Source organism: Aythya fuligula, chromosome 8 (assembly GCF_009819795.1).
Source record: "Aythya fuligula isolate bAytFul2 chromosome 8, bAytFul2.pri, whole genome shotgun sequence".
Classification (NCBI taxonomy): Eukaryota; Metazoa; Chordata; class Aves; order Anseriformes; family Anatidae; genus Aythya; species Aythya fuligula.
Genome location: NC_045566.1, coordinates 19,566,872 through 19,582,720, shown reverse-complemented (window position 1 = coordinate 19,582,720; position 15,849 = coordinate 19,566,872). Strand labels below are relative to the sequence as shown.

Below are 15,849 nucleotides of genomic sequence, written 5' to 3'. Positions count from 1 at the left end.
GGAAAGGCTTTATTAGATCATCCCTGGGATAGCTTGCTTTTTAAACTTCTTAGGTAGAGGAAAAAAATCCCTTAAGCCAATTTCTAAGGGAACGAGGTTTTGCATGTTAACTATTCAAGCATCCCTGTATTACTCACGGTACGTAAATATTTTAAACATGACCAGGGCAGTGTTTTGAAGGTGCTAGTCATGGACCTGTCATCTAATCTCTTCCCTCCTGTTTTCTGCGGCACCTGAAACTGCATTGTGTGCACTCCAAACAGGTGACATCAAGTGGCAGTAATTCCTGTGGTGGTTTAATTTCTTCCGTAGTTTCCTGTGGACATGATAAATGCAATTCCAGGCAGCAGGCAGCGGAATCATGTGCACAATGAGAGAACGTGCTGAGTGATCTTAACTCATAGCCCTTTGAAAAGGGGAAGACTGCGGCTGCAAAGCTTGAATTACCGCTTGGTGATGTGGTGGTGTAGCTTCTGGTGAAGCGAGCGCCATGACAGGAATTTTCTGTGAAGAAGTTATCCTTGGTGAAGGCTCCTTCAGGAACTGGGCAGTGGGCTGTGGCCTTGGTTTGTTTTTTTTTTGGTTGTTTCTTAGCAGGAAACAAGACATCCATCCGTGGGGATGGAGGATGGTGCATTAGCATTCTTTTCGGCGCCCCCCCCCCCCCCCCCTCGCACCGAGCAACCTGCCTCATCCTGCAGCCGCGTGCAGCCACGCTGATGGGCAGCATTCCACCGCGCGGTACCTGCCCCTGTCACTCAGGCAGATGTGCACAGAATGAGCAAGGCTTAAATAAAGCATCTGAGGTTATTTTTCTGGTCTTGTTCGAGCCTCCCTTGGGAGGCATTCGTTGTGTTATGTAAATGTACTTGCAGTGAAAACTAAAACTGTGAAGGGTGTGGTGTCTGAGAAAATGGAATATTGAATGAGGATGAAAATCATGAACTCATTCTGCGGGGCATCTATTTTGAGGTTCTCAAGAGGCATTGTAAACAGACATGCCGGACACTTTGGTCATGCTCTCAGAGATATTTTGAGAAGGGGAAGTGAAAATGCTTTGAACTTGAATGATTTCTCACTTGTCCCCCAGCGATTGTTTGATAGAGCCAACATTAAAATACAGCTCTTATGTGACTTTTGTGAATCATGGCTTTTTGTTCTTTTTTTTTTTTTTTTTTTTTTCTTGGTCAGTGCTGTTCCCCTAATCTGAAATAGTAGGGGGGGAAGCCTTGGAACTGTGTATAGTAGTACCAGCAAAAGGATAAATTACTCGTAAGCTTTTCTGGGAGTTATTTCATCCTCAGTGGTGTGATCCATGTGGGGAGAAATGTATTCTCTTCTGAAGGCTCCTGAAGCCACAAAATAAGCCTCTTGTGTTATCATTCCATGTGACGCTTGCTTCAGCTTAAGATGGAAGTTAAATCTCTGTCGAGCTGTTGTTTTACCAGAAGTACAGCTGTGCAGGACCTTCGGATTTTATGTTAAAGCTTCCCTTGCAAAGAGGAGAAAAGGGACTGACGTGCAGAGGCACAGTGTTGAATAGTTTCTTCAACTCTTGGCAGTTTTCCTGTGCCAGCTTTTTCCTGGGCCAGGGGAGGCTTTCTGTGAGCTGGCCAGACAGCCCGTGTGCTGCCAGCTGTGTTGTGCTGTGTCCGGCATTCCAGGCCACTGCCGTGAATGCACACTAACCCAGCACCGATTCCAGACAGAAATCCCAGGCTGAGTGCTGCTTCCTGCCCTGTCTGCTCCCAGCCCGCTCTGTCTGCTGCCTGTCGTGGTGCTGTGCTTGCATTTCAAGTCGGTGCTGTTGGCGGACTGCACGCTTGCAGGAGCAAGAGGGAATTTCCCCCAAATACATTACAGCTGGAGATAGGGCAGAGACTGCGCAGTGCCTGTCTCGGCACAAATGCATGAGATGCACACTGTGGGATCAGTGAGCCAGTTGTGCTGGTAGGACTTCCCAGACAGCAGCCTGGGAAAATGGCAGTGGCTTTGAAAAGGAGGTGGGGTGTTCTGTTAGCATGGAAGGGAATGCCAGAGTGTTAATTAATGCCTGGTGCCCAAGTCACAAGAAGCCAGCAGGGCTGAGGTTGGTGTTGGTGAAACAGTTACACTTCACCTCTGTAAGATCGGGCTACAAAAATCTACTTTTGCGAAATCTTTCTTGTTTAGAAACAGGAAAACAAATCCCTCATAAGTTAACTGTAGTCTGTGGAAAGCATCCAGGCTACCCTTCCTGTCTTGGTGTGATTAAACTCATGTTTTCCCCTGTAGGAGGAGTAAAAGTGTCTGATCCAGGCTGTTTTGATTATCTTGTTTCTGGAGTGGTATCAACTCTTGTAATTGTTGCAGCTTGTGTTTTGCACTGGGAGGCTTTTTTTGTTGCTGACTTTCAAAGCAGGAGTTATGCAAGTAGTAACCCTGCTTTCTCTGAGGCCTGTCAGAATGAGAATTTCCCCCCAACTCAGCATGTAGGCCTGTAGAAGCGTGATCATGTCACTGGAACATGATTTCTGTTAAAATTAATAGGAAAACTCCTGTCCACGGTTGTGGTGAGGTACGTTTATATCAGTTCACGGCTTCTATTCACTGCTGCCATTGTAATGTTACTCTTGACATGGCTGGGGTACTTATGTGTGAAGGTTAACGGGTCCGTAGCAGTCTGCAGCTCAAGCATTGAAGACTTGTGCTTCCAGGTTGAGGCTCGGGTGAGCAGCTGCATAGGATTAGCATTATGTTGTAGTGATTGACTTGGAAATGGTGGAAGTCAGTCTGAGATCTATTTGCACTTCAGTAGCATACGCAAAAAGTGCCTGTGTTTAGTCTTCTGAAAAATTCCTGTTCTTTATGCTACCCTGTAGTTGTTGAGTTGATTGCTGAGTAGTAGTGTTTGTCTACGGTGCTGTGCTGCACCCCCAGATTTGTTAAAGCTGTAGGAATTGAAATTGGAGGAGGAAAAAAAAACACCTGCAGGGGGTGGGATTCAACATCCCTTCAAAAATGATTGTTTTCTGGTGAATGCCTGGATGAAGGAATAAATGCCATAGCCAAAACATAATAAAAATAAAATCAAGCCTGTAACTGTCCTGTGCTGCCAGATTGGTACCTGCAGTTTGTATTCCTTCGTACTATGCAGGGTAACGTGGTCTTTTTGCTTGCTTGACTGGGCCTGGGCAGAATACACTGCAAGGGTGGCCTAGTGCATCTGCTGCTTGGTATTTCTCCCACCTACACAGCTCAGATCACTTAGCCCTGGATGGTATCAGAGCTGTGAGGCCCTAGATGTGAATCTGCATGTTCTTGCAAGCTAGAGTTTGTCTGATCTGTTCTATATTTGGTCAGCCAGCTCTAGAGATGTCTCAATATTCATGTGACTTTAACAAAAATTTATAGTAGCAAAGAATGCTAAGTTTCTCATGCTAATATATCTCTTGTTATGCTTCTATTTCCTGTCAGCCACTAAATAAAAAGTCTGATACAACCATAAATTTTCTGCCTAGTTTAATCTTCCGTTTAACTGATAGTTTTTTTTTGCCATTTGTTCACTAAACAAGCTGGAAAAAAATGCTTACTAATGTAGAAAAACACTGAGAAGAAGAACAAAACAGGAAATGCTTGATATTAACTAGTTTCATGTGGCATTTGTAAGTATGACTGCCTGTTATTTATGCATATTTGTCATAAACGTACGTCATCTCTTCTCAGGTTCCTGAGCAGCAGCCAATTACTTTATGTAGTGGAGCTGAAGATACCAAGCATTATGAGGAGGGCAAGAAATGTGTGGAAGAATTAGCATTGTACCTCAAACCACTCAGCAGCGCAAGAGGTAATTCCTACATGGTTTCCTTTCAAAATGAAATATGGAAACACGTAACGTGCATAGCAAACTGTCCAAATGACTAGTTAGTCTATTAGGGGAAAAATTGATACAGATCTAGTTTAAAAATGACTGGTGGTTGAAAACACTTTCCTAGGCATTAGGGTTATGTCTTCATTTGGGGAAAATAAATTCTAAGTCCTTAAGTCAAAAATAACGCCTAGAAAATGCTGAGGCACATTTGGCCATGGTACAGTAAGTTGAGACAAACTTAGTTGAATTCACCTCAGTAAACTAGATAAAGCTAAAAATCATGGTTTGACTTCTGCTTTGCTTTGAGATAACTGTAGTGCAGCATGTTTGTAGCAGAAGAATCAACTGAAACAAGAGAACTACTGGATATAGGACCTACAAGAGAAACAAGTAATACTTTGATATATAAGATTATATACAAGTGCAGGATTGTCTGAGTAATTCTAAAGTAACAAAATTGAACTGAGTTCCAGAGTATGTATTTTACCTACCTTGCGTATGGTGGACTTGGAAAACCTGCCAACCCTTCCTAGATGTAGAAGCCAATGAAATAGGAGAGGTGAGCAATATGGGTGTCAGGTTTCCAAAACTAGACTTTTACAAAAAGTTCTCTCAAGCTTTTCTAACTTGTACAGCACAACAGTAGTACCGTAACCACTCTTGAGTAGTAGTGCCCTAATGAACGTGGCCCGTGCTGCAGAACAAGCTCAGCGAGGTAGCTCTGTGTCTGGTGACTTGTTTCTTACCCTGCTCTCAGTGGTTCCCAGAACATCTGTGAATGTATTTGTTCACGTGAGCTCAAAAGTGTTTGGGTCATACCAGTTTAGTTTGGGTAGGTCAAAGCAGCATCGATCTCAAATATAGGTAAGATACTCTACGTCTGAAAATGGACAGGTGGTTAAAGAAGACAGTGATCCCTGAAGCCCACAAATAAGGGAAGGGCTACAGCATGATCCTGTCCTTGAGGAGACACCTGAGAATCCATCGGGGAAGGTTCAGAGCAGACTTCCTACATGGGGGGAGAATTTGTAACATCTTAGACAGCCAAAGCAGTCACAGAGACAAAAACATCAATCTGTGGGAAGGCTGACTGCATGGAGCTGTCAGCTTGTAATGCTGGGTGAAACAAACTGACAAAAACGAAGTGATGATATCCCTTCTCTGAGGTGTTCTGTTTAACAAGTGGACATCAGGAGAACTAGTTTTGCATTTCTCCAGCACGGCAGCTGAAGGCTGGCACAAGAGGAGGAGTTAAGAGGTAGCTGATATTTTTTCTGCTTTGTTTTATTTTGAAGGTGTGGGTCTTAACAGTACTACTCAGAGCGTTCTAAGTCGTCCTATGCAAAGGAAACTTGTGACACTAGTTCACTGCCAGCTAGTGGAGGAAGAAGGACGGATCAGAGCTATGCGTGCTGCACGGTCACTTGGTGAAAGAACAGTCACAGAGCTCATTCTTCAGCATCAAAATCCTCAGCAACTTTCTTCTAACCTTTGGGCTGCAGTGAGAGCCAGGGGGTGCCAGTTTCTTGGCCCAGGTAGGTAACACACATGTAGTACTGCTTGTGTACTAGAAGCAATTCAGAATTAGGAAGGACTAAGAAACTGTGACTGAAATTGTCCGAGTGATTTTTATTGGGCACTGGCCTGATTTTATAATAGTAGGTCTTCAGAATTAATGATATAGCTATTAGGATGTTGTCATGGACTTTTCGCTTTTTTAGTGCTTTTGCAAATCTGTAAAATTCTGACTGCTCTGTGTTCTTTTGTTCTTGTGATAAAATAAAATAGAAAATAGTCTCTCAGCTGTCCTTTGGAGAGGCAAGACCCTTCTAGAGTTGTGTAGAAGAGATCTGGTACCCATAGAGTATGGGTGTGTCAAGTCTTTTTTTTTTTTTTTTTTTTTTTAAGTTACGTATTTAGAAATCTAAATTCTTTTCCATAGAACACTAAATCAAATTTGCTTTAAAAAAAAAAGTCTGGTTACTGAACATGTAGAGTTAACTTTCTGAGTACCAACAAAAAAGAATGCTGTGAAATAGGAAGCCAGTTGCTTAAAACAGAAGTGTTTGTTGTTTTTTTTTTTAACCACTGAAATAGATAAAGGAAGAGTAACCTTGGGATGCTAACTTATGCACTGCTGCAAGGATCAAAGAGGCTTGTTATCTAGTCAAATACTTAGTGGTACATCGCCTAATATATTTGTGGGGACACTAATTACTTTTACCTGCCCAGGAAGCAGCCTTGTTGTGCCTCAGTATGGCAGCATTCTGTGCTGGGAAAGGTGTGGGGATAATGCACTTCAAAAACTTATACTAGAACAGAGATACAGACAGGAATGAAGAAGTCTTCCTATCATCTGATACCCAAAAAAGAATAAAGCAAAAAAAAAAAAAAAAAAGTAATAATAATAAAAGAAAATATTTCTGCAGTCACAGTCTGGTAATCTGGAAGTACACGTGTGTGGCTTGTACCTGGTCTCCCACCCTTACTTGTAGGGAAACATGAAACAATGCTGATATCTTCCTTGGTCTTCTCTCATCTTTCTCTTCTCATTGTTTTCCCTCCAGCCATGCAAGAGGAGGCTTTAAAGCTGGTTCTGCTAGCTCTGGAAGATGGATCTGCGTTGTCACGGAAGGTCTTGGTTCTCTTTGTGGTTCAGAGACTGGAGCCACGATTTCCTCAGGCTTCTAAAACTAGCATTGGGCACGTTGTCCAGCTTCTTTACAGAGCCTCATGCTTCAAGGTATGAAGAAGATCCTGCCTGGAGACTTCATAATGCAGGGAAATATTTCTTTATATAGCAAAAAGATGTCTCAATTTAAAATTCATTTCAGTACACATTTAAACATACAAAAATGTGTACAAATGCACATTTTTGTTCTTCATTTTCAGTTTTCGTTGTCCTGTACTATTGATTGTGTCTAAAAATATGTATGGTTATAAGAAGTATTCCTAATCAAGTCCGGAATGTGTTTAGAGAGTTCTTTCTCCTACATCTGTGGTGGCAGTGTAGGCTGAAATTGGAAGTTTAAGCTGTAAATCTAAGTTTGGGTGTTGTCCAGGCTTAATAGATGCACAGTAACAAAACCTGTATGTAAGTCGGTGTGGCTTATCTCCTTAGAAGAGTCTTAAAGCTGGAAAATCTCCAGTTCTGTTAATTGAATGGTGATATGGATAGAAAGAAATGCAAGGCACTGGAGTACCAGAATTGTAATAAAGTGAATTTAAGCTGTTTATGGTGCTTTACACTATTTAATGGTCCATTCCTAGGTGCTCTACTTCAATGTCTTTCACTCTTGTTAAATTAGAAAAATGCTTTGTTGCTGGTACTGATACCCTAAAACAAAAATGTGCAATACAAACAAAATACCCTGGTTTGAGAAGTAAAGTCTAGAGGCTGTCAAGTTGTTTATGAAGTCTGATACTGCCACCAATGTTTGGGTCAGATTCTGAGTAAACTATATTTGATATTAACCGCAACCACCGAGAAGTGGACAAGTGTTATTTTAGTAGGAACCACTGGTGGTGTTGGCTGCATACTATCGTAGTTCGGTTTCATTTGGGAGGAAGAATTTACTTGCTGGCTAACAATTTCTCTTGCCTTGGACTTTACATCTTCTTACCCTGTTTAATTGTATTTGGCTTGTTTCTCCCCACTAGGTGACAAAGCGTGATGAGGATTCCTCCCTGATGCAATTGAAGGAGGAATTTCGGACTTACGAAGCTCTGAGAAGGGAACATGATTCCCAGATTGTTCAAATTGCTATGGAAGCAGGTTTACGCATTGCACCAGATCAGTGGTCCTCCCTGTTATACGGAGACCAATCTCACAAATCCCACATGCAGTCTATCATTGATAAGGTAAAGCCACCTAAGACCAGCCCACTTTATCTTCCTTGCAACTGTTTTAGGTTTATATGCTTGTAATTTGAATGCTTGATATATACACGCATTGTACCCAGGTGTACTCACCCATTAATCATTTGCTGTATTATTTCAAAACCTGTTATGGCTTGAATAATTATAACTGTAACCTAGTGAATCTTGCTCCCTCTGCCATCTTGCTATCTCTTTCTTCTTTACCTCTGTCAGCAAGTGAGAAGCCACAGGGGTTAGCTGCACCGGGGCTAGCTGGGAGGTGTCCTTTGTGAACATATGATAACTGTGAACGTGGCAGGAGAGGTTAATGGTTCACGTTTTCAGGCAGGGAGCTAGCCAATAAGTTGGAAGAAAATCAGTCTCCTAGTCTGTACGTGAATGAAATAAGAGATGTTGAAACATGTTTCTTAAATACAATGACTTAGCATTTGGAAATGCTCATACCTCATTTTGGTTAGAGGGAACATTTGTCCTGTGTTCCCTAAAACGTTTAAAATGTTCCCTAAACGTTTAAATTAGGGGATTTCCCCCCAGATGTTAGGCAACACGTAAAAGTGCCTAAATTAGCTGGGAAGAACTGAACTGTAATGCTTTGAACAGTTACAAAAGCTGTGAAATGATCGCTTTGGGTTGCCATTCAGGAGGATTGGCTCCAAGGACTGCTACGTATTCATATATTTGCCCACATTTTCAGGTGTTCTGACAGAGGACATATGAAGGCTCTAGGTAGAGTTACGATATTTTTCAATACTTAATATGCGGGGATGCTAGTAATCTTTTTCCTTCTACCATCTTGCTCTTTACTGTCATCTGCATTTGGTGTAAACCAGGATGCAGTGCTGTTGGTTCAGGGATTGGAGATACCAGACTGTTCAGAAATCTTACTTAAATGTTTTCTAATATCTGCATTTCTTTCTGGGTGCTAGTACAACACAGAAAAGACAGGTTACATTGCTAGAAGTAATGCCAGCTTGTTTTGTCTATTTAGGACTGCGTTTCAATATCTAATGTCAAAAAAGGGTGTGTTCATAATACCATAGAAGGAATTTAATACAAGGTGCTGAAGTCAGCTTGTGTGAGTTAAAAAATAGTCCAGTTTTGTAAGGCAGCTCTGTGATCTTGTGGAGCAACCATTAGAAACGCTGAGGATTGCTTTGCCTGTAGAAAGTTAATTATTATAATTTTTTTAAGTTGCAGACCCCAGCCTCGTTTGCACAGAGTGTTCAGGAATTAACTATTGCTCTTCAGAGGACTGGAGATCCAGCTAACCTGAATCGTCTTCGACCTCACCTTGAGCTCCTGGCAAATATTGATCCCAGTCCAGGTCAGTCTAGATGTTTTGCAGGGCTGGGGGACCAAAAGAAACCACCACGTTTGGTTTAGCAAGAAGAGCCTTTAAAGTGTTAACGGTTTAAAAAATTGTTTCTCAAGTGGTAGGAGACATCTTCTGTAACTCAAACTTAAGATTCTCAAATGGTATTTATAACCAGCCTGGGAACAGCAGTGATTTGTGTGAAAAAACTATTTTGAAGCTAAAATAAATTCAAGAGTGTCAGGAATAATTTTACAACTTCTCAGAAGGTATCTTCTTTGTTTGACAGCACTAGGTGAGCATGAATGAGGATATTGGATACATACAATTCTGTGAGATTACATGGTGTGTGCCTTATATTAGGCAATTCTAACTGGAGAGACTGGCAGCAGTCTTACTCTTATCCTTTTCCCTGTTTATTACACATGCTGCTGTTGGAAACCAGATTTGCAAAGCAACAGGATTATCATTAGAGCCCGTAATGCAAAGCCTTAGCTACCAGTCTGAGTTTTTTTCCTCTCCAGTTCTTTACCAGAGCAAATTTATTTACAAACTGGGGATATTCCTTAAGAAAGGAATTACAGAAAAGACAGAAGCTGGGCAAGAATTGGTCTTAATGAGACAGGTGTGTTATGCTAAGGAATTTATTGTTTTCCTTGTTGATTTAGAATTCTGTAGAAGTGTGAACAATGGTCTGGGAAGGGGAAATTAAGCTGGAAAGAGCATAAAGGGTAAATAAAATCCAAGACGTTGACAGAAGAGAGATGGAAAGTGTTGGAAAAGTCAGTAGCAATATGAGTATGGACCCCCTGAGGGAGTAGGGATGGAAGGGATAGTGCTGTAGTTGAAGTTTTATACCCATTAATTTTTGTTAAAACCAAAACTAATCAAGTGTGTTAATGCCTAAACTGTGACATCAGGAGTCATAGTTCTTAGTTTCTGTCTGTTTAAGCAAATAAACTGACCTTTCAAATGAGGACCAGTTATGTGAGAAACAAAGTTTTCTCACAGTTGTACTTCACAGTTAAAGGCAAGGCAGTACTTTCTTCCCAAATCGTTCATATTGTAACTAGCCAGAGACAAAACAGTGCGTACTAGCAATTTGTTAGCCAAAGAGTGGTAAGGAAAGTGGAATCACTAATAGCCTTGCCGGAAGTTTCAGTAGGGAAGTCTGATTTTGAAGTCATTGCTCTGCTGTGCTATTGAGTTGCTTCCCTGCTGTTCTATAGGTACATTGCAGCTCCTCTGCAAGTGTCATGTACTTGTGAGCGGAACATAATTCTGTTAAAGATCTTGAAAGGCGCTTAGAGAAACACTTGGAGGTCCTGTGTATTGCAGCAGAGTGTGTCAGCACCCAGTGGGAGTGTCACCTGCTGGAACAGATTAAATGGTTAGACAAGTGTGTCAGTCAGCTAGATAGAGCAAGTACCCCTCTAGAATTAAGCCTGAAATTTATTTGCACTGCTTTGTGTTAGATGCTCTGCTGCATATACTAGCCTTGTGACATGTTTCCATGTGGGATACAACAATTTTGGTTGCTGTTCAGTGACTGCATGATCTAGGCAAGTGATGATGGCATTTATACAGAATAATCTTGCCTAATTTGTGAAGTGGGATTTTGAGACAGATTATCCATTACATGGAGATTTTGTACAAGGCATTTTCTCTGGAGGTCTTTGGAATATGAAAGCTCTTGTAAAAGGAGATTTGACATGGTAATAAATGGCTGATAGAGTGGCCCGTTTGATATTATGTGTGGTTCAATCTTGACTCTATACATACCTTTATTCATTACGTGGTACGTATCTCTGAATTAAAGTGCTTAATCCTTGTTCAATGACGTTTGTGAAGCTTTATCAGAAGCAACAAAAAAAATATGATATTGGTGGTTTCTTAGTAAACCTGGTTTTAGAAAATCCTTCTGACTTTCTTTTTCTTCCTATATATATATTCTCTGTTTCCTGTCGATGCTATAGATGCTCCACCTCCAACATGGGAACAACTGGAAAATGGACTGGTTGCCGTGAGGACGGTTGTTCATGGCTTAGTTGATTATATCCAGAATCACAGCAAGAAAGGAACAGATCAGCAACAGGTAAAAGCCAAATCATACAAGAAAAGCTTACTCGTAAATCTTATCTGGCTCTTTCTAATAGCAGATGTTTGTTAGTGCCACCTGGAGAGATTTGGTTTCACAGGGAGCAGGTTGAGAATGTTGCTACTCTTTCATATTTAAAAAAAAAAAAAAAAAAAAAACATGGATTTGCACAGCTCACTAAGACGAAAAGAAAACAATCTGATCAAGCTACAAGAATAGGGATATGAATTAACACTCCTCATTAGAGGGTGGGGAGGAGGAGCTGGGGTGCCTCACACTGTGATCTGTGGGAATTTTCTTGTTTTTAATGACACATTTCAGCCAAGTCGCTCTGTTAATGAAAAGAATCTTACACCTGTATTTAATGGTGTATAAAGTTTAAAGATTTAGGAAGACTTCATGTGAAGGAACCATCTGGGTTTCTAAACCATTTTTTTGCTATTGTTTCAGAAATTGATGTTGCCAAATACATACTAGCTTATCTCACAATTACATCTTACCACATGTTCCTTTGATCTCATTTTGTTGTATAGCTAAGTTGATCTAAATGCTAGATGCTGCAGAAAGACAAAGCTGCTTGTCATATGTTCCCATTCCCTCTCTGTCTTGGCACTCAGCCTCCTGGAGAGCTGGTTCAGGGAGCTGAACAGGTAGAAAGATTCTCTTAGGACAAGGGGGAAGAAAAATCAAAGTAAATTATTTCAGCTCTTCTACCTTTTTGCATTCACTCAGATGTCTAATGAGCACAGTTACTGGCAAGAGGAAAGGCAGTAGGAATACACAAGTGGAAATCAGGGTGGGAAAAACAATGAAGGTTTTTGTTCTGGAGGGGCCATTGCCTAGACCTGGCATATGCTCGTAAAGGAACACACAACCTCCAGGTGGGAAGGGGGATGTATGCTGAGTTTGGGGCAGAGTTTTGCTGGCTAGCAACAGTGGCCAGCAGAGGGCTGTGCAGCTCACATACATTCTGCCTAAATCCTTTTTCACTGTAGTAGATAGCAAGAGAAAAAAAAAAAGAACAGTCTGCAGATGACTTCTTACAGATTTGCATCTTCTGGCTGAGTTTCTCACAAAGCAAGAGTCTACTTTTACAGACCTTTTCCTTGGTGAGAAGTCTGATATGGAATATTTCTGCCTCCAACTGATTTAATTTTGTGCATTTCAATAACTTCAAGACCACCTCAGGCCTTCTGTCAAAATTGATTTAAAGATTGGAAAACAGGCATACATGCAGATGGTGAGATTGCAGCGAGGCACTGTATATTTTTAAACTAACAGGAATCTATAAGACAGCCTATATCCTGATGATCTGTGTAGGAGTAAGACTGAATCCTCAACATTTATTACTAAAAATAATTATTAGAGGTAATCAAGAGACTTCTAGTCCGAAGGAGGACACAAAGTGTCTTGGTGAAGTTTAACTCTTAGAGATCAAAGGGATAATTCAGTGCTGTTTTTGAGCTAACAGAAAGCAATGGAAAAGTAACTGACCAAAGTGCGTTTATTTTCCGTCTACTACAAAGCCTGATCAATATTTGGCAATTTCTGATTAAGCATGGTATTATCTTTCTCCAGTCTGTATCAGTTTTGTTCACTGAACTGTTTCCAGAAACTTAAAACTATGTTCCAGTCAAGATCCAGGAATGAATAAACAAGTTTTAAAAGTGTGATAGTGCCTTAGTTGTCAAAACAACTATTCTTTTAATGTTCTGTTGAACAACCAAACATCAATACTGCTCCAGTTGCTTCACATTAGATACCCTTTGGAATGTTTAAATTGAAGGAATATTCAGCAGTTGTGCCTCTCTCTTAATAAAAGGATGTCTTGAGTTCTTGGTTAAGTGCTGTTACATCTGGTATATTCCTTGTGTTTTTTTAACCTTGCCAGCCTCCTCAGCACAGCAAGTACAAGACATACATGTGCCGAGACATGAAACAGAGAGGAGGATGCCCCCGAGGAGCCAGCTGCACCTTTGCACATTCACAGGAAGAGCTAGAAAAGTAAGTGTACAAATCATTTGCTTCGCCTTATCCTTAGGAGTTTTTTTTTTTTTTTAATCATATCTAGGAATGAGGAGAGGAAGCATTGCTTATCTATTACATTGGCAAGAAATAACATGAAAATTTTACAACAGTCACCTGTTAGGTTTTGGAGCTGTTTATTCTCAAATATGAAATATTTTGCTTTATACAACAGCAGCTTGAAAATTTGACATTTCCACAAGAAGTGTTAGAGATGTTGGGGGTAGGCTTTCTTTGTTCATTATCTCATAAGTGTGGCTTAAAATACTACTAGATTGCATCTATTGTGGTCAGTCCTTTATGATTTTCATCCTGGCTTTTTAATTGGGTGTGAGAGAGAGGATGATACTGGTAGATTTCTTAAAGTCTAAAACTGGAAATACTGATACAGCAGTTCACTAGCTGTATAGCATGTAATGCATAGGCAAAATAGGAAGAAAAAAGAGCAGCGCACATGGTTTTAGAATGACAAAAGCGGTTATTCAAAATCTCAGAGAATAGGACTTTGATACATGTGCAGAAACAGTTGTTTTATTTATTTATTTTATTTAATTTTTCCCTTTTGTCATAGTATTAAGAAAATGGAGAATGGTAGTGCCGTTTTGGGTGGTTATCAAGGGTGGTGAGTCAGTATTCTCACCACCAAACTAGTCGCGTATGTCAAGAAAGACAGTTCATCAGGTTTGCGGGTGGAGGAGGCCTAATTTATCCAGACTGGATTGTTTGCTGTAGTAGTAATGTTGTCCTGGGGTGAAGCAAGGTGAATGTTCTGCTTCAGGTTGTGGTGGTTTCTGTAGGTGGTTGGAGTACTTTGAGTTCTGATTCTTCCTTGTGTCTCTTATCTATGCTTAATTCCTTTGAGCAAATATTACATTAATTGTTTTCCTTTTAGAAATACTTGGTATGTACAATATGCATGGGAGAAAATCTGAAATGCTTTTTTGGGGGAGAAAATTGCTGTTGCTATGTAGATCCTATATATATATAATATAACATATATATGTATTATATATATATGTTATATATATATTAGCTTTAATTTTACAAGAGATGTTATAGGGTAGTATGTGGTAATGCCTTAGATTGCAAATTATAATCTAGACCTGCTTAAAAAGCAGCTGATTCCCCTTCTTGGCAAGGGATGAAGACCCTGTTTGCATAGGTTAATTTTTTGGTGTTACAAGAAATTTGTCCCTCACACACTGCAGCAAACATTCATAAATTTGTTCAAAAGAATCCAGAGGGCAGCACTGTACAACTTGGTTTCTTTCAAAGCATTTTATTATATAAAATACTGTATGAGCTCTTCCTGTCACTTTTGATCTGAATGTGTGTTATACATGTTTGTCTCTCTTTTGAGCATGCTGTTGTGCTCTAGATGAATGAGCAGGGGCGTCTAGTCATCATCCTCTTGCAAGTTGCTTGCAAACCTTCACAGAAGAAGGGTCAGGAGCTATCAAATACTGCATCTCTAAGAGACCTAATAGAAGGGAGATGACCAGAAGTAATTGCCAGGCAGAACATAACAGTGGTTTCCCAACATCCTGTTGCTGCTTTTCAGTAGAGAACTGGTTTGGGCATTGAGCAGGATGCCCAGGTGAAGCAGTAAGTTCACCTGGGGAGTTCACTTCAGCTTGCCTCTGTGTCTCCCTCCAGCTGATTCACTTGTCTGACAGGAGATGCCAGAATAAGTTCGGAGCAGCAAATGATTAGAAAGCCACAGGTGGTCTGGCCCTACTCAGGTGCTGACAGCGTGGTGATATCCCTGTTTGTTTACTCCTTTTTCCACATTCTGAATGATGTCCACTGTCAGTACTGTGCAGCGTGAACTGACAGTTCGGGTACGTGGGTGACCCAGCCAGGAAAGAGGGGTGCTGCTGGAGAGTTACAGAGTTAGCTACAAGATAGTTAACATGTCTTGCCACTGAACTCTTACAGGTGAACAGCCCAGATATATATGGTAAGAATTGTCTGCCTCTATACAGTCAGTCACATATTTAAAAAATATAAAATACTTTTTTTCCTACTGGCTGCATTGCTGATAATCCTGTTTATGTGGCCAAACCTGAAGATTATCCAAGGATTGAGTGCTAGAGTATAATGGCCCACTTTCTTCCTTGTCTGCAGCAATGTGTGTACTCTCCTAGTCTGTGTTATCTCACTTTGTTTGCTAGATACGATTTGGAAGTGTTGGCTTCAACCCATTCAACCCCTTTGAAGGCTTCCTAGATAGGGAACAGCCCCTTGTTCTGCAGTTATAACCACTGGGAACGCTCAGGCTGACAGATACGCCATCCCACCTGCATTCTGGTATCTGTCTAATGGCAGGAGGTTTAGTGGAGGACCTTCAACTCTGGAATTTGCTCTGTTAGTCCAGTACCATCAGTCTGCTGATTTTTGTCAAACCTTAAAAGGCTCGTGTTTGTTTAGACTTATCAGAAGCAGTTAGATTTTTGGAATTACACTGTGTTTAGAAATACTATCTCTGAAATCACTTCATTTATCAAGCCGTGCAAGTGGTAAAGCTGCATATGACTATAGCAGCATAAATCTTGGCAAACTGCTTTAATATATGATATCATATTGCACTAAAGACTTAGGTTGTCTTGTTGTCAGACAAATGGTGTAACGGAATCTTTTCATCTTCTTTGATCCCTTTAATTGTTTGCTATCATTTTATTCTCT

The 15,849-nt window shown here is 40.6% G+C and overlaps 1 protein-coding gene across 5 annotated transcripts in view; it reads left to right on the top strand.

The window, feature by feature from the left end:
* The window catches only part of RC3H1 (ring finger and CCCH-type domains 1), a 53,821-nt gene that overhangs the window by 26,164 nt on the left and 11,808 nt on the right, over nt 1–15,849 (top strand). For all 5 annotated transcript variants that reach the window (XM_032192609.1, XM_032192608.1, XM_032192607.1 and 2 more), the window contains exons 3-9: nt 3,706–3,826; nt 5,146–5,385; nt 6,418–6,593; nt 7,511–7,711; nt 8,921–9,053; nt 11,018–11,136; nt 13,031–13,143. In XM_032192609.1, coding sequence (XP_032048500.1) covers nt 3,706–3,826; nt 5,146–5,385; nt 6,418–6,593; nt 7,511–7,711; nt 8,921–9,053; nt 11,018–11,136; nt 13,031–13,143 — 1,103 coding nt within the window. The remainder of the gene's footprint in view (nt 1–3,705; nt 3,827–5,145; nt 5,386–6,417; nt 6,594–7,510; nt 7,712–8,920; nt 9,054–11,017; nt 11,137–13,030; nt 13,144–15,849) is intronic.